At 50.3% G+C, this 23,726-nt stretch overlaps 1 protein-coding gene across 1 annotated transcript; it reads right to left on the bottom strand.

The window, feature by feature from the left end:
• Positions 1-1,108: 1,108 nt before the first annotated feature.
• Positions 1,109-21,341, bottom strand: RRM1 (ribonucleotide reductase catalytic subunit M1). The gene is made up of 19 exons (XM_015852569.3): positions 21,267-21,341; positions 18,748-18,836; positions 16,616-16,793; positions 16,106-16,206; positions 15,457-15,516; positions 12,971-13,010; positions 12,009-12,171; positions 11,088-11,229; positions 10,429-10,512; positions 9,670-9,831; positions 9,147-9,226; positions 8,459-8,660; positions 7,444-7,593; positions 6,318-6,539; positions 5,342-5,418; positions 4,921-5,056; positions 3,946-4,041; positions 2,930-3,118; positions 1,109-2,321 (listed from the first exon to the last, which is right to left on the bottom strand). The coding sequence occupies exons 1-19, from the start codon at positions 21,283-21,285 to the stop codon at positions 2,139-2,141; spliced, it is 2,373 nt and encodes a 790-aa protein (XP_015708055.1). The 5' UTR covers positions 21,286-21,341; the 3' UTR covers positions 1,109-2,138.
• Positions 21,342-23,726: the final 2,385 nt, after the last annotated feature.

The following is a 23,726-nucleotide window of genomic DNA, read 5'->3' as shown; positions in this document are numbered from 1 at the left end:
CTTCTCCTTCAGGCTCCAGGCTGCCTGCTGGACACTGCATCACCCAGCAGTGAAAGCAGGAAGGACAGGAGCCCAAATAAGTGACTGCAGAGGATGGAACTTCCCAGACCCATCAAGTTGTGCACCACAAAACCTCCTCAAGGTCCCTAAACACCACGAGTGCCAACAGAGCACCTTGTGGAAGAATTATATGGGGTTAGGTGGGATCTGCACTTCAGGTTCCCTCGAGATGAACATCATTTAACTGTAAAGTGAACCTGGGGAAATGAAACCCTCTCAGCAGCAGCGCTCCTGGGTTCTGCAAGGGCTCTGTTTCCTAGAGCTCATCAAGTGGGGAGATGCTGAAGAGGGAAGGAGCTTCCTAAAGTGCTGTTTCAATTCAACTGCAGCTGAGTTAACAGAAACCTGTGTCAAAAAAAGAACTGAGTAAAACTAACCCTGCTGAAGCAGTGACAGATTGCTTTCCTGGCTACTGACAGCAGGTGGGAGATGAAGCTCTCTTCCCCCAGGAAATCAGGTCAGGCGTAAGTAAGTGCTGACTTCAACAGCTCTCACTTTTGGAAGCACCTCGGAGAAGTGGCAGCAAAAGCAAACTCCAAGAACAGGGGAAGCGTAGACTGCAGGGCCAACTGGGAGCTACTCCTGTTTCCATGTGGACTCTTCAGTGCTGTGCTGTCCAGCTACAGGCCACCCCAAACCTTTCCTTGGAGTGCTCAGGAAGCAAAGGCTGAAGCATTTCCCAACATATTTTCACTGGTGCCTCATAAATGGGAGCAGAAGAAACGGAACAAGTGCTGGAGAAACAAGACACAAGGGTCCAAGCCTTTCCTCTGGCACAGCCACAGCTTTGCTCCATGAACTCAGTCCACCTCCCATGTTACTGAAACATGGACGTGGTATTACACAGCCTTACTGTCAGCCCAAACATTATGAAGGACAGACACCACACTGAGCTCAGCAGGGTACCCAAACACAGGGGTACCCAAACAGCAGCCCTCAGACACGGAACTGTGTGCAGTAGGTGCAGGGCTCACCAAAAAAGGCTCCTGTCTGCAGCTGCAACAGTACAAGTTTAATCACAATACCCTTCCCAAGATGCCGCCCTTCATTCCTTTGACATACCACATTTTATTGAGTTTTGTGGATTCGAGAGTTAGTTGTATGGTACAATCATTCAATAAATATTTAAGAACTGGGTGATGAGGCCCCATGGCATTAAAGCAGGGAATTAAGTACATAGAGAAGTAAAAAATAGGTTTCTAAAACTTCAAGTAACCAGCTGGGGTTGGGTGAATGAATGCAGCGCTTCAGAAAAGATGGCGTGTGCACTTTCAAGGCTCTCTGCTCAAGGACAGCAAGAATTCTATTACCAGCAAACTGATAGAAACTCAAGTGGGTTTTCAATGCAGAATGGAATGCACTGCAGCAATTCTGCCATTTCCTGTTCAGGGCTGAAACACAGAACTGAGTGCAGTGCCCTCCATGCAGGCTGAGCAGCAATGGAAGCCTCTAAGCTGCAAGGTACCCAGCACCGTTCTGCATCCTGGCAGAGGGAAGAGTTGGAGACAGGGATAACTGGTGGGAGAAGGGCCTCACAGCTTGATGTGCACACAACATCTTTTCAAGCTTATCTTTAACTACTGCTTTGCCAAGGCAGGCTGCATATCAGGCACACCACACACCCAGCCTACGGTTCTTTCCCTGGTGTTCTATGACAGCATTGGAGGACACAGGTCAGCCAGGTTCAATGCTGTCTCTGGACACAGAATATGAGTCTTTAGTCAGTGAAAAGAAGTGTCTCCAGTCCCAAGGACAGACCTGTAAGTGGCGTCAGCACTTTCCCTATATGTTCAGGAAAAGCCCTTCCCATAGGGTTCAACCCAAGACCAGGCAAGAGCACTTAGGTTTCCAGGAAGCCCAGCTACAAAAGCAATATACAAACTTCTTATGCACTCTACCCATACATGTGCGCCAACCCCTAATTCTCAGATGGGGAAGCTACCATACTCTGCAGCCATCACCCTCCTGCCACAGGTCCAGCAAGCTCCTCCGCCCTGAAGTTACACTAAATGCACCTATCTATCTCAGATGGGATCCACGGGGTGGAGCAGCTCTGCTGGCGCTGCAGGGCCGGCCCGTTAGGAGCCGCACATCATGCACTCATCGCGGTTCTCCAGGGAGCACACCATGGCTGCTTTATTCCTCTCCTTCTCTTCCTCAGAGGCCTTCTCCCGCTCTCTGAGCTTCTCTTTGTTCAAGGTGAACTGGATGGGGTTAGCAGCTGGCTTTGTCCTTAGGTAATACATGCCAGTCTTCAGACCCTGCAAAGGAAAAGCACAAATCAATACCTGAAGGGAGCTTACACCCAGGAGGGGAGTAAACTCTTCGAAAGGGCTGACAATAGTAGGACAGGGGGAAATAGTTTTAAGTTAAAAGAGGGAAGATCTAGGTTGGATGTTAGGGGGAAGTTCTTCACTAGGAGAGTGGTTAGGCCCTGGAACAGGCTGCCCAGGGAGGTTGTGGATGCCCCGTCCTTGGAGGTGTTCAAGACCAGGTTGGACGGGGCCCTGGGCAACCTGACCTAGTAAATGTGTATGTTTGGTGGCCCTGCTTCCAACCTGGGTCATTCTGTGAAATCCAGGAGCTGGAACAGGCTGGCAAGTGATACAGCCAAAAGGAGCTGCTGAATCTGCCCTCCTGCAGGCCACACCTCTGCAATTGGTCACAGTGATGTCTTGTGGGCACAACTAATGGGAGCAATGCCACAGAATCTGCAGCTTTATTGCCCAAGAGAGACATTCCACTGGTAACACTGGATTCTTGGGAGGTCATTTCCCCTTCTAAGAGTCAGCAAGGCCAATTTTCCCATGAAAGTACCCATTTGCTCTCTTGTTCTGAACAAACCTCCCAGCCAGCCCCCACCTCATACCTGCTTCCACCCATAGAAATGCATGCTGGTGAGTTTGCCATAGTTGGGTTCTGCGATGTGGATGTTGAGAGATTGGCTCTGGTCGATGAAAGCTCCTCTGTCTGCTGCCATCTTGAGGACAGTTTTCTGGGAGATCTCCCACACCGTCTTATAGAGCTGCTTCAAGTCAGCGGGGATCTCAGATATATTCTGAAAGGAAGAGTTTTTCAACGCAGGATAAGCCATGACTGCTTAAACGTTCATATTCATGCCTACAAACCCTTCACAAACCACTGATGTCACCACAGTATTATTCTTGCAGCTGCAGCTCCCTCACTGAACCCAAACACTGGGGATCTGAAAGCACTTGAGCACAAAGAAACCTCGCTTGCTCTCAGAAGGTGGCCTATGTTGGAGAATTTAAGAGGAAAAAAGCTGTTTTCAAATAGGATGTTCATGTTTCGTCCTAAATAGTCGTGAGGCTCTTCAAGCACTCCAGCACTCCCACTCATGTCCAACTGCATGAGTAGGATGCACCTTTTTTTAGCGTGTGACTCCAAACACAGCAGCACTTCAATCCCCAGAGCACAAATAATCCATCCCATGCAGACTCTCCTACACACACCTTCCAGATCTGGATGCCATGGACTCAGCTTCTGTCTCAAGCCCACTCACTGCTACAAAATTACCCCTCCCCAGTCTCTGTGATAAAGGGGAACCCAAATAGTTGTGGAATCTGCATAAAGCAAAGCAGCTCAGCTCTCCATTTGTCCAAGTAATAATTAGCTGCATATTTCCATTGGAATTCTCTGTTTCGTGGGCAAGCTCCAGCAGGAACAAATTACGGCTCAGGCACATTCCCTCAACTTTCTGAAGGAAATGTTCCAGACCGAGGCTTCTCCTCCCAGGCTGGTTGAGTCATTCATGCGCAGCAGACCTTAAAATCACTGCATAGCAAACCTGCTCCCAGCTGTCCCACCAGCATTCCTCTGGAGGGAGTCCCAGCCATCTCCCCCCCCTCTCGTTTCCCTGAATACCTGGATGGAGCCATTGTGGGCAATGATTTGGTTCTTCATCTCCTCATTCCACAGACCCCTCTCCGTCAGATCTTTCAACAAATGTGGGTTCACAACCTGTGAGCAGCAAAGGCCAAGGAATGAGAGCACTGTATACTCTAAGCTACGTGCCCTGACTTACAGCACAGATGCACCTCCTAGAGGAGGTTTTTCACCTAGAGGACAAAAATCCACACCAACATGCAGAGAGATTTTCCAACGCCTACACAAGACCTTGTGCAGCACTGCCAAACTTTCATTCTCCAGTTAACACTAAGCAAACTTCTGCTTGCTGGGACTGTTGGAGTATCTCTCCAGAAGCCCTGCACCTGACCCATGAAGCAGAGGCTGTCAAGGTCTAATGAAGTGGATTATTTTTTCCAGTCACACTGGTCACAGGTTCTCCTCAGCATTTTTGGCTTTTGACATAAATATCAGACTGAACTGAGTACCATACAAAGGCCTGGGTTGCAAAGGCCCACAGTGCGCATCCAGCTCCAACCCCCTGCTGTGTGCAGGGTCACCAACCAGCAGCCCAGGCTGCCCAGAGCCACATCCAGCCTGGCCTTGAATGCCTGCAGGGACGGGGCATCCACAGCCTCCTTGGGCAACCTGTTCCAGTGCGTCACCACCCTCTGGGGGAAAAACTTCCTCCTAAGATCCAACCTGAACCTCCCCTGTCTCACTTTAAAACCATTCCCCCTTGTCCTATCACTGCCCACCCTCACAAACAGCCGTTCCCCCTCCTGTTTATTTGCTCCCTTCAAGTACCGGATGCCCACAATGAGGTCTCCCCGCAGCCTTCTCTTCTCCAAGCTAAACCAGCCCAGTTCCCTCAACCTTTCTTCACAGTAGCACAGTCAATCAGTAGGCTCCATTTTGTCTTTTCCAATGATGAAAGTTATTGAATCCACAACTACAGAAAAGCTCTTTGGCAAAGCTGCCTCAAGCGCTTACCTGGAACTCTCCTGAAAGGACTCTGCGTGTGTAGATGTTACTGGTGTAGGGCTCAATGGATTCGTTGTTGCCCAGGATCTGAGCAGTGGAAGCAGTTGGCATGGGGGAAAGGAGAAGGCTGTTTCTGACGCCATACCTGGCAACGAAAGCCATGAGTTAAAAAGCTTCAACCAAGGGAGAAAGGAAAGACCCAGGAACAAATCAGAGATTCTCAGCTCACACATGCAGAAATCTCAGCTAGAACAGAGCCCATGGGGTGGGCACACCCTGCGTGTAGCCATCCACAAAGAAAAACCTATGAGGGGAAGGAAATTACAGGGAAATATATAGAGCCAATTGAGTTCTTGCAGTCAGCCTTTTGTCTTCAGTCATAACATACCCGATGCAGTTTGCATTTAAATCTAACCATGCAGTTACTCACTTTGCAATCTTCTCCTTTAAAGCCTTCCAGTCCCACAGATCGGACGGGGTGACATTCCACATGTCATACTGGAGAATCTGCAGGACACAAATTGTTTTCTCTGTACTTCATTAAACATGCTGTAAATCGACCTGCTATTCTTATTAACTGTCTCTAAGGTTCAGTCTCAGCCAAGCTCCTGTATCATAATCTTCTAATGGCATGGAAGGGCCCCCAGCAGAGGCTGAAGCTTTTCTCTTTTGTCTTCCTCTTCACCCTGATTTACCTTATGCATTTCTTAATGCACTTTAATAGTCAAATGATGGAAGAAATACAGCACACTTTGCACTGATGTATCCCTGTACTCGGCACTGGTGAGGCCTCACCTCAAGTGCTGTGTGCAATCTGGGGCACCTCAGTACAGAAAGGAGATGGAGGTGCTGGAGCAGGTCCAGAGAAGGACCCGGAGAATACGGCCTACGAGGAGAGACTGAAGGAACTGGGGCTGCTTAGTCTGGGCAAGAGGAGGCTGAGGGGAGACCTGATTGCTCTCTTCCAATACCTGAAAGGTGACTGCAGCAGAGTGGGGTTGGTCTCTTCTCACTGCTGACAGGTGACAGGACGAGGGGAAATGCCCTCAAGGTGCACCAGGGTAAGTTTAGGTTGAACTTCAGGAGAAACTTCTTTACAGGAAGGGCTGTTAAGCACTGGAATGGGCTGCCCAGGGAGGTGGTTGAGTCACCATCCCTGTTGTGTTTAAAAACAATCTGGATGTGGTGCTCGGGACCATGATTTAGCAGAGGGCTGTTAGTTAGGGCAGGATGGTTGGGCTGCTGTTGGACTGGATGATCTGGTCTTTTCCAACCTGAGCAATTCTGTGATTCTAGGATTACAAAGTTTCAGTCACACTTTTCCTTCTGTATCGAAGCCCACAGCCAACCACCCAACCTGTATTTCAAAGCCTTGGCCCTGACACAGGACACATCCTGGCACTTACCCCTTTGCTGACAGGAGAACCCTCATACGTTTCGTAAGGCCCTTGCTCCTTAGCCAGCTCACAGCTCGCTTCCAGAGCACCATAATAAATGGTCTCAAAGATCTGCTGGTTCAGGCGCTGCGCCTCAGGACTTTCAAAGGGGAACCTCATCAGGATGAAGGCATCAGCCAGGCCCTGCACACCAATGCCGATGGGACGGTGGCGTCTGTTGGAGCGCTCCGCCTGCAGGGGATTCAAGCAGAGGGAATCATTCCTTGAGCTACATGGAAACAAAGTAAGTTGGACAGAACCTCTGGAGGGAAGCCTGACCTCCTCCTATCGCTGCCCTCATTTTTATTGGCAGCCCATCCTGCTGCAGTGACCCAACTTCGAGTTCCACCCAGCTCCCCACTGCTCAGTGTTTGGTAAGGCAGGAATTGGAGGGTCCAGATTAAGTTTGTTTGAAGTGATCACTAATTCTGTTTGTTCAATCTGACACAATAAAGGTGTGATTAGAAATGAACCCTCTTTGAAAAACAGATCCACAAAGATAATTGAATTCAAGTACTCTAATTGTACTTGTGATCTTCCTCAGGTTTGGCCTCCAACTTGGAATATTTGCTTATTCCCTTCCCCAACACCCAGCCCTGCTGCTTGCCTTTCTGTGTCCTTGTAGCACATATAACTGCACCCCCTCCCCCTCCAAGAACTCCCAACCCTCTGTCTTCCCCTCCACAGAACTATCCACACACTCTTCCAAACATGTATGAAACCTGCAGCTCAAGGCTGAGTTCCAGGCTCATCCCCTCTGTTCTGCAGCTCACTTCATGCCTCGTGGTGCTCGTTGCTTTATGGAAGTCCACACACATGTATACAATCCCAAACTGCAGAACCAACTCAAGGCGAAGCTTTTACTACAGGTGCTTCACTAAGGAAGCAGTCTGGAGGCTGAAGATGCCACGAACAAGAGGTCACAGCTGCAAACAGGCAGCTATGGGAACCCCCAGCTCTGTGCCACCACAGCTCTACAGAATCCCTCACTGATTCCATCTACCCAAGACCAAACTGGGACTGCAGAGAGCAGCAGGGCCTCTGTCACAGCTCCTGGGTTGCTGTCAGCTCCATAGCAGTGCAGCACAGCACTCACCTCTGGCACAGGGTAGTAGTTGATGTCAATGATTTTGTTGAGGTTTCGAACGATCACCTTAGTGACTTCAGCTAATTTCTTGAAATCATACGTGTGCTCTGAAGTGACGTACATGTTGAGGGCTATGGAGGCCAAATTACAAACTGCCACCTGTGGAGAGGAAAACATTGAAAACAACGTGTCAGCCAACACCCCGTGCAAAAGACACACTGCCTCAATTCCAGAGCATGCTCTCTATCCAAACAAAGCAGCAAGCAAGTTAAAAGGCTGCAAAGACACAGTTCTCACTTGTATGCTTTTTACAGGCTGGAAAAGGATAATAAAAATTCACAAAGACTTAGTTGATATCAGTACCTCCACAAAAATCCTAGCCTGTAAGCTTTCCTTCCACAAACTAAGTCCAACTGCTTCTAATTAGAATCAGTAGATGATCTCCATGAGATCCAGAGTATATCAGAGCACCGTCCTTGTTCTTTTTTAACAACCACTTCATTTCCAACCCCAGGATAATTGGAACAGCTCGGCTCAGCTCAGGGAGCAGCAGCTGATGCTTTCAGTTTTAACAGCCTCAAGAGCTTAACTGCACTAGAAACATCCCATGTTGCATTAGCACTAACTCATCTCTGCATCCTCTCTGTACTTCTGTTAACAATGCTGCAGTCCAAGCACAGCAACTCCACAGAGCACCTAAATGAGACGGAGAACTCGGAGGTGATTACTACTGAAATCCAGGTCTAGAGGTAAGACATGCTCACACCACACCTGCCTGCATGGCACAAAGCTCATTTCTCTCTCAAGCTGACAGAGGCTCGATTTGATGGGTACTTTGTTTTTATACCAAATCCTCAGCAGGAGTTGGAAAGGAGGGGACACCTCCCCTCCCCTCCAACACACACAGATGCAATGGAAGAGCTGTGCACACTCGAGTCAAAACGTCCCCATGATTTCCCCTTAGTTACCTGCTCCCTTCCCCAGCCAAAAGTTGGTTTTATTCTAAAATACGCTCTCCACTTACCTCATCTTTGCTGGTATATTCCACTATTTCTGTGCAGAGGTTGCTGCATTTGATGGTCCCCAAGTTCTGCTGATTGCTCTTCCTGTTGCAAGAGTCTTTGTACAGCATGTAAGGTGTGCCAGTCTCTGTCTGTGATTCAATGATTGCGTACCAGAGCTGCTGGGCCTTCACCACTCTGCGGACACGACCTTGCTTCTCATAGCTGCAAAGGGCACACGGTGCTTGGTGACTCCCAGACTCTCCAGAAACAGCACAGGAATCAATTCTGTGATTCTATGATCAATCTACTCATTGGGTTCCCAAGAAGACACAACCCCACTCCATTTCAAATTAGCCAGCAGAGACTGAACAGCACTGAGACTGTTCTGGATCAAGGAAATAGGAAGCTTTCCCTAAAGCACCCTACACAACTCGCTCAAAACAGAGCCACCTACTGCTTTTAGTAGGAGCCATTTCAGAACTTCACTCTAAAATAACCTTTCATACACACCCTACACTGAGCAGCTCACACTTGGAAGGAGCAGTAACTGGATATCTCCATCTGTGCCATTGCTATCACTGTGATAACTGAATCAAGCAGCCTCCTCTAAGCCAGAGTGACAGCCCTGTGCTTTGGCTCCCAGATACCACACAAGGGCAGCTCTGCAATCAGATGGCCATTGTATAAAAGCCTGCTCACTTTCCTTACCTCTCATATAGTTTCTCAAATTCCTCTCCCCAGACCTCATCTAGGCCAGGACACTCATTTGGGCACATTAAGGACCAGTCCTGTAAGAAGGAAAAAATACTTAAAATCTGTAGATGCCTCATTAATTAACAGCATTCAACTTCATTTCCCACCCTGAAAAAGCAGGAGCCAGCTTTTCTAGCAAGCACAGGGAAGGAGTTTACTGGAGTAGTCTGATCTATTTAAAAATCAATTGTATGAACCCTTACAACAAACTTTTAATCCTGAATCAAGGAATAACAAGCAGTCGTATGAGGATCTAATTACTGAGAAGATTTTGATGCTATATGAAAACCACAGAGTAAAAATGAGGCATGTAAATATGTAAGTGATTAAGCCCTGAAGCAGAGTATCCCATTGGAGCTCTCCACTTGCACAACCTAGTGCTCAGCTGGGGTACAGCAACTTCCTCATCAAGAGCTCTGCTGCCAGGACAGCTCTGCACCACTTTGTGAACCTACTCTGCACTCAACAAGCTCCACACCTGGTTGGTTTCAACTCTCTTCATGAAGAGATCAGGAATCCAGAGGGCAAAGAAAAGGTCTCTGGCACGCTGCTCTTCTTTCCCAGTGTTCTTCTTTAAGTCAAGAAACTCAAAGATGTCCAGGTGCCACGGCTCCAGGTAGATGGCAAAAGCCCCGGGTCTCTGATACAGACAACAGTCAAGATCAGAACAAACCATCCTGAAAATGAAGCCTCCCACACTGCTGCCATGTGCACACAATACCTTAAACAAACTAAAGTCAGACCGATAGCCTCATCAAGGCAATTTCAATGCACCATTTTGTATTACTGTTGCTCTCATTGGAGCCAGGCCATGCTACCAGTTTCAGGTTCTTAATGAAAATAATTTCCTCTGTGTCAACAGAGGAGCTTGATAATTCCTAGATTTACCCACTGAGCCATCCCTCCATTGGCTTCTGGACTACCTGAATGCAAAGGATGCAGAACAAGAAACTTTCTGCAGCCTTACAGCTTGATTCAATCCAAGCAGTGATCGATAACCACTACAAGAGATAACCTTAAGTGCACGTATCACACAGCAGACATATACCAGAAGATAAATCTGCATAATAGAACGCACAGAGAACAACAGACTATCAACAAGGAGGGGAAGAAGTCCTTTTACTAATAACACATCAACTACCACCGCATTACTGATGTCACCATTTCACCTTCACAGGTGCACCCTCCCCCTGGTGTGGATTCCCTCTTTCCTCCCAGCTTAATGGAAGGCCATTACCTTGTTACCACCTTGATCCACGTAGCGAGCAGTGTTGTTGTACACCCTCAGCATAGGAACAAGTCCATTGGAATTCCCATTTGTCTGTAGAAGCACAGGAAAAACACTGTTAGCAAATAAGCAATTTTCAGCCATCAGCAGAACTCCTGTCTTGAAAGCTGGAAAACCATCACTGCAGTCTGAGCTTTGGTGGCACCACCAGCCACCCCTGGACCCTCCACACTTTTTCAAACTAAAGAAATCCAGCATTAACTAATTGACTCAACGTGAGGCGACCTGGAGTATTGCAGAGGTTACACAGACAGTGACCAAAAGAAACAACCCACATTTGTCCACTGGATGCCTTAAGTACTTGAACTATAGATGGGAAAAGGGCCAATGCATTGGCTTCCAGGCATATTCCTAGGCTGCTGACACTCAAATAAGTTGGAATTGTCTGTTCAGGCAGCAGAATGAGATCTGCTTGTTGCATGGACTTCCCTAAGGAAACCCACGCACTAAGGAAAACCAACCTTTCTGTCCTAGTGCATATTGAAAGGAAGGACGATGGAGCTGGATGAGCTGCCGTGCTCAATAGGAGCAGTGCTGGTTTGGCAGCTGGAGTACAGGCATTTCCCCACAGCAGGTTACTCTGCTGCATTCACCATCTGCACACTCACCCCAGCAATATAGCTGCCTGTGGCGCGGATGCAGCTCACAGCCAGCCCAATCCCACCAGCAGACTTGGAGATCAGGGCACACTGCTTCAGGGTGTCATAGATTCCCTCAATGCTGTCATCCTTCATGCACAGCAGGAAACAACTAATGAGAACAAAACAGCTTTAGTGTAGAAGGGTTAAAATAAAACCAACAAAAATCTGTAAGTACTTCATTAGGGTCACAGAAAAATGATGGCAGACACTGTAACCTTAACATAATATGCAAAAAACTTTTCTCAGGCCTTCATAACAGAATCCCAGAAACACAGCTCCTCAATTCAGAAGCTGTGACAGCATTTCATTGGAACAGACCCAGCCTCCAGAACTTGGTCTTCCTCCAGTTACGCACTAAGAAAGCTTGAAATCACAGACTGGTTTGGTTTGGAAGGGACCTCAAGGATCACAAAGCTCCAACCCCCCACCGCATGCAGGGCCACCAACCTCCACATTGACACCAGCCCAGGCTGCCCAGGGCCCCATCCAAGCTGGCCTTGAACACCTCCAGGGATGGACGGGGCATCCACAGCCTCTCTGGGCAGCTGTTCCAGCACCTCACCACTCTCTGTAAACAACTTCCCCCTGACATCCAACCTCAATCTGCCCTTTAACTCCAAACCATTTCCCCTTGTCCTGCTGTTATCTGCCCTTTCACAGAGTTGACTCCCCTCCTGTCTGTAGGCTCCCTTCAGGTCCTGGCAGGCTGCAATGAGGTCACCCCGCAGCCTTCTCTTCTCCATGCTGAACAAGCCCAGCTCCCTCAGCCTGTCTTTGTATGGGAGGTGCTGCAGCCCTCTGAGCATCTCTGTGGCCTCCTCTGCACCCTCTCCAACAGCTCCCTGTCTTTCTTGTATCGAGGGCCCCAGACATGGAAGCCAAAGGTACCTGGAGAGCTGCGGCCGGTTGGTGCCTGCGTTGAACAACGTGGGTGAGGCGTGGGTAAACCACCTTTCAGACAGAAGATTGTAAGTCTCAATTGCAGCATCGATGTCGTTTTTGTGGATTCCCACTGCCACCCTCATCAGCATGTGTTGAGGACGCTCAGCAACTGGACACAAAGCAGCAAAAGGGAGAAAAGAACGCCACAGTTACATTACAATTAGTACAGGCTAAGGGAACAAGCTGTGATGTGCAATGGAACACTGAAGAGCTGTATTTTTCACAGACCCACAGAATAGCTCAGATTGGAAGGAGCCTCAGCAGGGCTATGGCTCAGGAGTCAGCTCAGAGGATCAGAGCAGTATGCTCAGCCTTGGAGAACTCCAGGGCTGAGACCACACAGCTCCTCTCCACAACCTGTTCCACTGCTCTCATGAGCAATCCAATATCCAAAGCCAGCATCTAATTGCTCTCTATATTCATTGTATTACAATTAACATCTCCATCTCTGGTGTCCTGGGATTGGCAGGCTAAGGGCCTGCAGTGACTGGCAGTGATAAGCACAGCAGCCCTTTCAAGTTACACTCATTTAAAAGCACATAAGCATTATGGAAGAGGTTCATCCTACATAACCAGAGCTTTCAAAGCCCTGGGGTCTATCTAACAGGTGAAGCTGTCCAGGCCACAGTGCCATTCTTTGGAACACCCCTGTACACTTGGGACAGTGCTGCTTTTCAGCGATCAGCTGTTTTGCTTGCAAGCACAGCACAGCCACCATAAGGATGTTAGATTCCTAGCCAAGAAGAGATGCTGCATGTGCTCAGAGAGCCTGGTTAAAGTCAGTACTCAGTGCTTTTACTGGGTTTCTGTATGGAAAGCCATCAGATAGCCTGCCTACCTCCCCACCCCCCTCTGTGCTATGGCTTTGATCTGAAATTATGCACTGAGCTGATGCTGCTGGTTCTTACCTTTTGAGTTGATTTTCAACAAGTAGGAGCGCTCTAAAGTCTAAGAAAGAAGAACATAGTGGTCATTCACATTTTCAGCTTAAAAAACATCCCATTAATACAGAGAGCTCCAACCCCAAGCACCGTCATGCTCTTCATCCCAGGTTTCAAGAGGCACCAGCCTTGTGCTGCACTGCTCCTTTCATTAATGGCACAGCACGTTGGGTGGCCAATGACTGCAAAAGAAACCCACATGGAGATTCCAGCCCTGAGGACTCTGCTTTGGATGCTGGGAGTGGCAGGGGAGCACAGAGCAGCAAAGTTCATCATTGCCTTTTAACACACAGTGAATTCACACTAAATAACATGAGTGTGTTTGTCCTCCATATTGTCATCTCTCAGCACTGTTAATTACACTGTGTTAATGCTTTCTGGACAGCCTGTATCACAATCTGCTGCGCTGGGTGCTGAACACACAAGCCAACAAATATGGTAATCTTACACTCTGAGCAGATGGCTATTGGAATTGTGGCTAATGAATTACAGCAGTAATTACAGGAGGGAAGGTCAGAAACTCTGTGTCTGTGTCCACACAGAAACACACAAACACCCCTTGAAGGTCCCTTCCTTCCACCTGTGGCCATTCAGCAGCTGCTCTGATCCACACACCCCAGCGGTTTCCTCACTGCAGCCCACTCCCCCCATATTGAGTGCACATCACACACAATGGTGGAAGAAGCTCCCAGACACAAGTGGACACAAAGATCACCAGTTCTGGAGACCCACTGTGGTCAATGAGCCACCAGAAGCACTAAATGCTATGGAAAGACACAGAACTCTTGGAATGAGTCCAGAGGAGGCCACTAAGATGCTCAGAGGGCTGGAGCAGCTCTGCTATGAGGAAAGGTTAAGGGAACCTTTTGACCATGAGCCAGCAGTGTGCCCTTGTAGCCAAAAAAGCCAATGGCATACTGGGGTGTATTAAAAAGAGCGTGTCCAGCAGGTCAAAGGAGGTGATCCTCCCCCTCTACTCTGCCCTGGTGAGGCCTCATCTGGAATATTGTGTCCAGTTCTGGGCTCCCCAGTACAAAAACGACAGGGATCTCTTGGAAAGAGTCCAGCGGAGGGCCACTAAGATGGTGAAGGGCCTGGAGCATCTCCCCTATGAGGAGAGACTTAGGGAGCTGGGTCTGTTGAGCCTTGAGAAAAGAAGGCTGAGAGGGGACTTGATCCAGGTTTATAAATACCTGAGGTGTGGGGGCCATAGTGGTGAGTCTGGTCTCTTTTCAGTAGTGCGTGGGGATAGGACTAGGGGTAATGGGATGAAAGTACAGCATAGGAAGTTCCGCACGAATGTGAGGAAGAACTTCTTTACAGTGAGGGTGACGGAGCACTGGAACAGGCTGCACAGGGAGGTGGTGGAGTCTCCTTCTCTGGAGATATTTAAGACCCGCCTGGACGCCGAGCTGTGTGACGTGGTGTAGGGAGCCTGCTTTGGCAGGGGGGTTGGGCTCGATGATCTCCAGAGGTCCCTTCCAACCCCTATAACTCTGTGATTCTGTGAACTGGGCTGGTTTAGTTTGGAGAAGAGAAGGTTGCAGGGAGACCTCATTGCAGGCATCCAGTACTTGAAGGGAGCAAATAAACAGGAGGGGGAACGGCTGTTTGTGAGGGTGGGCAGTGATAGGACAAGGGGGAATGGTTTTAAAGTGAGACAGGGGAGGTTCAGGTTGGATCTTAGGAGGAAGTTTTTCCCCCAGAGGGTGGTGACGCACTGGAACAGGTTGCCCAAGGAGGCTGTGGATGCCCCATCCCTGCAGGCATTCAAGGCCAGGCTGGATGTGGCTCTGGGCAGCCTGGGCTGCTGGTTGGGGACCCTGCACACAGCAGGGGGTTGGAGCTGGGTGAGCACTGTGGGCCTTTGCAACCCAGGCCATTCTGTGATTCCATGATTCTATAATGAAAAGCCAAGTGTTCCCCATCTAACCCTGCAGAGCCCACTGCATCACACCCCAAAGCCATTCAGCACAGAACAGCATGCAGGGAGGGCAGCAGAAGCAGATGGCAGGGGCACAGCACACGGGTCTGGCTGTGGGGGAGATGTTCCAGCAGCATGGAAGGAGACAACGCGTAGGTTGGCACACTGAGAACCGTTACACAAAACAATGGCAAAAAGCAAAAATCCCCTTTTCTGGGTTATTAGGAATTAGATGATTTCCCTGAGGAACAGCATGAGCTGGGAAGCTTCCAGCCACATTCAGCGCTGTTTGCTGCAGAATGTGATACAGCCATGGGTACACTGCAAAGCCAAGAAGAAAGCACGTGAGTCATGAAGTTGGGCAACTCCTTGGTGCAGGTGCTCCTTGTTTTCACCAACCTCCTGATGCCTTTCTTGCTCAAACCTAATGATTCTGTAAGGATTCCCATCCCTCCCAGGTGACTCAGCTCCAGAAAAGCATCAACACAGCAGGCTTGGTTATCTCGAGTAAAGTGAGTAATGCTCTTACCTTAAAGCCAAAATAGTTGTAGGAGAAGTCTCTGTCGTAGATAATCGCAGAATTCAGGCGCTGAGGGGAAATAACAGATTAAAATTGACCTTCTGCTTTTGGTGGCCTCGTGTTCAGGTATAACAATGCTGTCATTGTTTGAGATTTTCAGCCCCAAAAATCCAATGGAACAGAAACTACATCAGAGGGAAGGAAGGAGGGAGCAACAGGCAGGTTCAAACAAACACACAGTGTTCACAATTCCTCTCAAGTACAGCACACAGCTGTTGGCTACACCAAGAAATACAAGATATCATCAAAACTGGAATGCAACTTCCCCATAAAAACACGAGGCTGGAACAGCTTGAAATGAGACACCGAGGCTCACCTCTCCCTCCTCGGTGCATGAACACATTGCTGCATCACAAAGTACTTTCTCCCAATTGAAGTAACTGTGCTGTCATGACAAAGAGAACCTCCAGGACAACAGCACTACATGAAGGGAAGTCCCACACCCTCTTTTAAAACCTCCAGAGCAGTTATCATCTGGACTCGTTTCTATATTGTCTTTGGCCCCAAACAAATGGCTTACTTAAAAATAAAGGAAAGAAATCATCTGAATTGGTTCAACCCTATTTCCAAAACTTGGGGCTGGGGAGGTGTTACTTACATCTTTGTTGGCCAGAACTATGTCGAGTGTTTCCTTGGAGATCATTGGTGAGTGCTTCCCGTTGTGAGGGTTTACGTAGTTGTAAAGATCGTCCATTACATCTACAATAGAAACATATTTAATAAGAAATGCATCTGCAGAGCTATCTGAACATACATCTGTCATTTGTTCTCAAGGCGTTAGCAGACAGCAGTACCCATCCTCAGAAGTAAACCCTTCCAGATCCGCACACACAACTTCTCTTCCACCTGGTCAGTGTTAGCACTAAGCTGGCAACCTCAGCACTTGCCTTGCCTAGAATGTGTAATGTGGAACAAATGGGAAGGACAGTGGATGCATCCCAGTTTCTATCACTTACATTCCTCACTCATCTGCTTTCACCTCCATGGCATTTTTAGTTACCCTGAGTGCTCTAACTTCTGTTGAAGAAACGTTTGCATATTTACACCCTCTAAAACCTCTCCTCCCTTTGTGACTAATTGCTATCTCAATGCCCCCAGGCACACTTACCACTGAATACTTTCTTAGTTTCTTTGTGCAGGTTGGACACCGCAATCCTCGCTGCCAGGATCGCATAGTCAGGGTGTTTGGTGGTCAGGGTTGCAGCTGTCTCAGCAGCCAGGGTATCCAGCTCCACGGTTGTGACTCCACTGTACAGCCCCTGGATCACTTTCATGGTGATCTGGGCCTGGAAAAGGAAAATAGTGCAGATCAGCTACATGTTAAAACATCCCTTCTTTCAGGGTACAAGACGTTCTCCACTCTAAGCAATACCTTTTACACCCCTTAATTAGAAAAGCAAATCAAAACCTGTGAAACACTGGCTCCTAAAAGTTTAAACCAAGAGACAGAGGGGCAGGAGAGAGAGCAAAGAGAGCAGAAACCATTAACCCAGAACAGAACCACACAGAATCACAGAATGACCCGGGTTGGAAGGGACCTCAAGGATCATGTAGTTCCAACCCCCCTGCCTAGCAGGGCCATCAAACGTACACATTTACAAGATCAGGTTGCCCAGGAGACCCCATAGATCCCCATAGAGACCCCATAGATCCCCACAGAGACCCCATAGATCAGGTTGCCCAGGGCCCCGTCCAACCTGGCCTTGAACACCTCCAAGGACGGGGCATCCACAACCTCCCTGGGCAGCCTGTTCCAGGGCCTCACCACTCTCCTAGTGAAGAACTTCCCCCTAACATCCAACCTAAATCTTCCCTCTTTTAACTTAAAACCATTTCCCCGTGTCCTGCTATTGTCAGCCCTTTCGAAGAGTTAATTCCCCTCCTGGGTGTAAGCTCCCTTCAGGTATTGAAAGGCTGCAATGAGGCTGCAAACCATTAACAAGCTTTTCTATGCAGACACTTTCCTGAAGGCTGGAATGAAGCTTTGAAACTCCAGATGAAGCTTGTCTGTAAAATGAGACGTGGAAGTGCTACAGTGATACAGCAAGAGAGAAACAACCCAGCCCTGCTGGGATATGCTGCCTTTTGCACTGTGCTGTAGCCCAACCTCCACCTGCCAGCTGGGACCCCTCCTGGGAAAAGCCCACACATTACTGCAGGGTCCATAGGAGTGCAGTACTTTGTGTTAAATTAGCTTCAGCCTGAAGGTGGGAGCGCTGGGGAGGCACAGGAATCTTGTTTTCGTCCTCAGCACCAAATCCTTCCCACTGAGATCAAAGCAGCATGAACACAAGTGACCATTGCTCCTCCTCTCCATCTACAACTGAAGAGCACTGCACTTGTTGGTCAAGAATGCTGATTATTATACAGGTGCAAATGAAGACGTGAAAACAGAGCAGTAGATCTAAGAGGTGGGAAGAGCCCAAGATGGCAACTCCAAATGTACATCTGCATAAAACATCTCATAGCCATAAATGAGGAGTCACCCTTTGCACAAGGGGAGAGGATCTTACACACCCCAAATCCTGCACAGCTCAAAAGAAAGAGAGATATTACAGTGACAGGGGGGTTCTGACAGACAGGGTGCCCTGTTTTAAGAGAGGGTCAAGGTCTAATTTCCACATAGCATTGCTCAAGCTTTGCAGGTTGAAAGGACCCATCTGCAGTGTTGTATCCAGGCCTGGGGCCTCCAGCACAGGAAGGACATGGAGCTCTTGGAGTGGGTCCAGAGGTGGGCACTGAGATGGACAGAGGGCTGGAGCAGCTCTGCTATGAGGAAAGGATGAGGGAACTGGGCTGGTTTGGGTTGGAGAAGAGAAGGCTGCGGGGAGACCTCATTGTGGGCATCCAGTACTTGAAGGGAGCGAATAAACAGTATGGGGAACGGCTGTTTGTGAGGGTGGGCAGTGATAGGACAAGGGGGAATGGTTTGAAAGTGAGACAGGGGAGGTTTAGGTTGGATCTTAGAGGAAGTTTTTCCCACAGAGGGTGGTGACGCACTGGAACAGGTTGCCCAAGGAGGCTGTGGATGCCCCATCCCTGCAGGCATTCAAGGCCAGGCTGGATGTGGCTCTGGGCAGCCTGGGCTGCTGGTTGGTGACCCTGCACACAGCAGGGGGTTGGAGCTGGGTGAGCACTGTGGGCCTGTGCAACTCAGGCCATTCTATCCCTCTATTCTTTTCACCTGGAAAATATTACATGCAGGACAGAGAATGGGCCAGCAGGAAAAAAAGCACTCACTGGATCCACAAAGTCAGCGTTGAGCCCATAGCACAGCTTCTGGATGCGCGACGTGATCTTGTCGAACATGACACGCTCCTGGCGTCCATCTGTTGGGAAGAGGTTACAAACAGCTGAGTCACTGAAGACAACACATTTGGGTTCAGGGTTAGAAAAGCCATTTAGAATCACAGAACGGCCTGGGTTACAAAGGCCCACAGTGCTCATCCAGCTCCAACCCCCTGCTGTGTGCAGGGTCACCAACCAGCAGCCCAGGCTGCCCAGAGCCACATCCAGCCTGGCCTTGAATGCCTGTAAACCCCCACATCCAACCCCAACCCATCCCATTGTACCTACTGGCCATATGGGCTCAAGAAACACTCAGTGCTGACAAAACACTGTGTAGCAGCACTAAGGGCTTACTGGGGTTATATTAGTGATAGGTAAATGGTTGGGCTGGATGATCTGGGAGGTCTTTCCCAACCTTGGTGGTTCTATGTGATTCAGTGCCACCTCTCCTCGGCTCTGGGACACCTCTATTCTAATTCTATGATATATAATTCTATGGACAGGGGCTCCCTCATCTCCTGTCCCATTGACAAGCGCAGAACTGAAGGCCATCAGCTCCTATGGACAAGAGCAGAACTGAAGGCCATCAGCTCCCATTGAGGAGAGCTGGGAGGAGTGGTCCTTGAGAGCAGCTCTGCAGAGAAAGACCTAGGGGTCCTGATAGATGAGAAACTTAACATGAACCAGCAGTGTGCTCTGGCAGCCCGGAAAGCAAATGGGATCCTGGGCTCCATCAGGAGAGGGGTGGTCAGCAGGGATAGGGAGGTGATCGTCCCTCTCTACTCTGCTCTTGTGAGGCCCCATCTGTTGTACTGTGTCCAGGTGTGGAGCCCTCAGTACAAGAAAGATATGGAGATTATGGAAAGGGTCCAGAGGAGGGCCACAAAGATGATCAGGGGGCTGGAGCACCTCCCCTATGAGGACAGGCTGAGGGAGTTGGGTTTGTTCAGCCTGGAGAAGAGAAGGTTGCGGGGTGACCTCATTGCAGCCTTTCAATACCTGAAGGGAACTTACTGCCAGGAGGGGAGAAAACTCTTGGAAAGGGCTGACAATAGCAGGACACGGGGAAATGGTTTTAAGTTAAAAGAGGGAAGATTTAGGTTGGATGTTGGGGGGAAGTTCTTCACTAGGAGAATGGTGAGGCCCTGGAACAGGCTGCCCAGGGAGGTTGTGGATGCCCCGTCCTTGGAGGTGTTCAAGGCCAGGTTGGACAGGGCCATGGGCAACCTGATCTATGGGGTCTCTATGGGGATCTATGGGGTCTCTATTGGGATCTATGGGGTCTCTGTGGGGATCTATGGGGTCTCTGTGGGGATCTATGGGGTCTCTGTGGGGATCTATGGGGTCTATGGCATCTCTATGGGGATATATGGGGTCTCTATGGGGGTCTATGGGGTCTCTATTGGTCTCTATGGGGATCTATGGGGTCTCTATGGGGTCTCTATGGGGTCTATGGGGATCTACGGGGTCTGTGGGGTCTCTATGGGGATCTATGGGTTCTCTATGGGGTCTCTATGGGGATCTACGGGGTCTGTGGGGTCTCTATGGGGATCTATGGGGTCTATGGGGTCTCTATGGGGTCTATGGGGATCTACGGGGTCTGTGGGGTCTGTGTGGGGATCTATGGGGTCTATGGGGTCTCTATGGGGTCTATGGGGATCTACGGGGTCTGTGGGGTCTCTATGGGGATCTATGGGGTCTCTATGGGTCTCTGTGGGGTATATGGGGATCTATGGGGATCTATGGGGTCTCTATGGGGATCTACGGGGTCTGTGGGGTCTCTATGGGGATCTATGGGGTCTCTATGGGTCTCTATGGGGTCTATGGGGTCTCTATGGGGATCTATGGAGTCTCTGTGGGGATCTATGGGGTCTCTGTGGGGTCTCTATGGGGATCTATGGGGTCTATGGGGTCTCTATGGGGATATATGGGGTCTCTATGGGGTCTATGGGGATCTACGGGGTCTGTGGGGTCTCTGTGGGGATCTATGGGGTCTCTATGGGGATCTATGGGTTCTCTATGGGGTCTCTATGGGGATCTATGGGGTCTCTTTGGGGATCTATGGGGTCTCTATGGGGATATATGGGGTCTCTACGGGGATATATGGGGTCTATGGGGTCTCTATTGGGATATATGGGGTCTCTATGGGGGTCTATGGGGATCTATGGGGTCTCTCTGGGGTATATGGGGATCTATGGGGTCTGTGTGGGGTCTATGGGGTCTCTATTGGGATCTATGGGGTCTCCTGTGCAACCTGATCTAGTAACTGTGTATGTTTGGTGGCCCTGCCAGGCAGGGGGTTGGAACTACATGATCCTTGAGGTCCCTTCCAACCCGGCTCATTGTGTGATTCTGTGAAGTCCATCAGCTCCCATTGAGGAGAGCAGAGCTCGACCCCCCCCTCACCACGACCCCCCTAAAGGAGGCCAAAGCCGTGTTGGATGTCAGAGCAGCTCCCGGTCCCTTCTCACCTCGCTTCACGACGTGCATGTTGATGTTGCTATTGCTGTTAATGGCTGTGTCTGTGGTGGCCGCTCCCGAGCTCCGATTCCCGCTCCCGCCAACCGCGCTGACCCCTCCGAGCCGCCGTAGGCTCCGCCCCCTCCGCCTGAAGCCGCGGCCGCCATCTTGGATCTGGGCAGAGGTTCTGTTCTTTCCTCTCCGCGGTCACTTCAGCGCTGTCTTTCGCCCTCACCCCCCTCTAAACCCCCTCTGAACCCTCTCTGAACCCCCACGTTCCCCTCATACCCTCCCAGAGAGCAGCAACCCCCGAAGGCAGAGCGGGCTGCGTTCCCGCTTCCAAGATGGCGGCGGTACCTTCCTCCCCCCTCAAGGGCGGTTCGCGGCCTCTCGAGGGCGCGCCGTACGGCGGCCGCGAAGGGCCAAAAACCACTCGTTTCTCTATATTCATAACCGCAACGAAGCGCTGATTGCACTAAATAGTATTTAAACGTCGTATTTAATGCGACTCTCCGCACGATTCTCTCACAGCCCTCCCACACAACACCAAAACCCTGAGGCACACAGCAGCTTATTGTGCTATCACGGAGGCCTGAGTGCTGTCATGGCCTGCTGTGAGGGGCTGGGAGACCTTGAGAAAGGAGAGTCCTTTGGGGACAGGCAGCCCCACAGTGCTATGGAGCCGAGGGGACACTGCAGCCAGGAACAGCATCATGGCAGAGGGACATCTGGGGTCTGAGAAGGACCTTGGGGGTCTCAGGAGGCTCTTTGGGGTCTGAGAAGGCCCTTTAGCGTCTCAGGAGGCCTTTTGGGGTCTGAGAAGGCCCTTTGGGGTGTCAGGTGGCCCTTTGGGATCTCAGAAGGCCCCTTGTGGTCTCAGGAGGATTTTTGGGGTCCCAGAAGGTCCTTTGGGGTCTGAGAAGACCCTTTGGGGTCTCAGGAGGCCTTCTGGGGTCTGAGAAGGCCCCTTAGGATCTCAGAAGGCTCTTTGGGGTCTGTGAAGGCCCTTTGGAGTGTCAGGTGGCCCCTTGGAATCTCAGAAGTCCCTTTGGGAACTGCAAAGGCCCTTTGGGATCTCAGAAGGCCCTCTGGGGTCTCAAGAGGCCTTTTGGGGTCTGAGAAGACCCTTTGGGGTGTCAGGTGGCCCTTTGGGATCTCAGAAGGCCCTTTGGGGTCTGTGAAGGCCCTTTGGGGACTCAGGAGGCCTCCTGGGGTCTGAGAGGGCCCCTTAGGTTCTCAGAAGGCTCTTTGGGGTCTGAGAAGGGCCCTTGGGATCTCAGAAGGCTCTTTGGGGTCTGAGAAGGCCCTTTGGGGTGTCAGGTGGCCCTTTGGGGTCTCAGGAGGCCTCTTGGAATCTCAGAAGGCTCTTTGAGGTCTGAGAATTCCCTCTGGGGTTTCAGAAGACCCCTTGGGATCTCAGGAGGCCTCCTGGGGTCTGAGAAGGCCCCTTGGGATCTCAGAAGGCCCTCTGGGGTCTCAAGAGGCCTTTTGGGGTCTGAGAAGGCCCTTTGGGGTGTCAGGTGGCCCTTTGGGAGCTCAGAAGGCCATTTTGGGTCTGAGAAGTCCCTCTGGGGTTTCAGGAGGCCTCCTGGGGTCTGAGATGGCCCTTTCGGGTCTCAGAAGGCCTCTTGGAGTCTGAGAAGGGCCCTTGGGATCTGAGAAGGCCCTCTGGGGTCTCAGAAGGCCTCTTGGATTTCAGAATGGCCTCTGGGGTCTCAGAAGGCCCTTTGAGATCTCAGGAGGTCTTTTGGGGTCTGAGAAGGCCCCTTAGGATCTCAGAAGGCTCTTTGGGGTCTGAGAAGGCCCTTTGGGGTCTCAGGTGGCCCCTTGGGATCTGAAAAGGCCCTCTGGGGTCTTAGGAGGCCTCTTGGGGTCTCAGAAGGCCCTCTGGGGTCTGAGAAGACCCTTTCGGGTCTCAGGAGGCCTCCTGGGGTCTGTGAAGGCCCCTTAGGATCTCAGAAGGCCCTTTCGGGTCTCAGGTGGCCTCTTGGCATCTGAGAAGGCCCTTTCAAATCTCAGAAGGCCCTTTGGGGTCTGTGAAGGCCCCTTAGGATCTCAGAAGGCTCTCTGGGGTCTGAGAAGGCCCTTTGGGGTCTCAGAAGGCCTCTTAGAATCTCAGAAGGCCCTTTGGGGTCTCAGGTGGCCTTTTGGGATCTCAGAAGGCCCTTTGGGGTCTCAGGAGGCTGTGGCCACCCTTCAAACAGTGGGAGAGGCAGCGCTGTGTGTCTGACTGCTGCCCCTGTGCTGTATGACAGTTCCATGTACTTCTGCACAAGTCCCCCCCAGGGTCCAGGCAGTGCTTGAGGACAGCAGCACCCAAAGCACTGCTGGGGTTTGTACACATAACACAACCCTAACATCAGGCCTTCCTCTGCTAACATACACCAGGTGCTGTGTGTGCCAGCAGCCACCTGAGGTGCTGTGATAACGGGAGCCCCTAATGACCAGGTAGACATAGCCCCACTTCATAG

This window comes from Coturnix japonica, chromosome 1 (genome assembly GCF_054131305.1).
Source record: "Coturnix japonica strain WE chromosome 1, WE-NBRP24, whole genome shotgun sequence".
In the NCBI taxonomy this organism is placed as follows: Eukaryota; Metazoa; Chordata; class Aves; order Galliformes; family Phasianidae; genus Coturnix; species Coturnix japonica.
The sequence above is the reverse complement of the archived record's forward strand: the minus strand, read 5'-3'. Positions and strand labels throughout refer to the sequence as shown.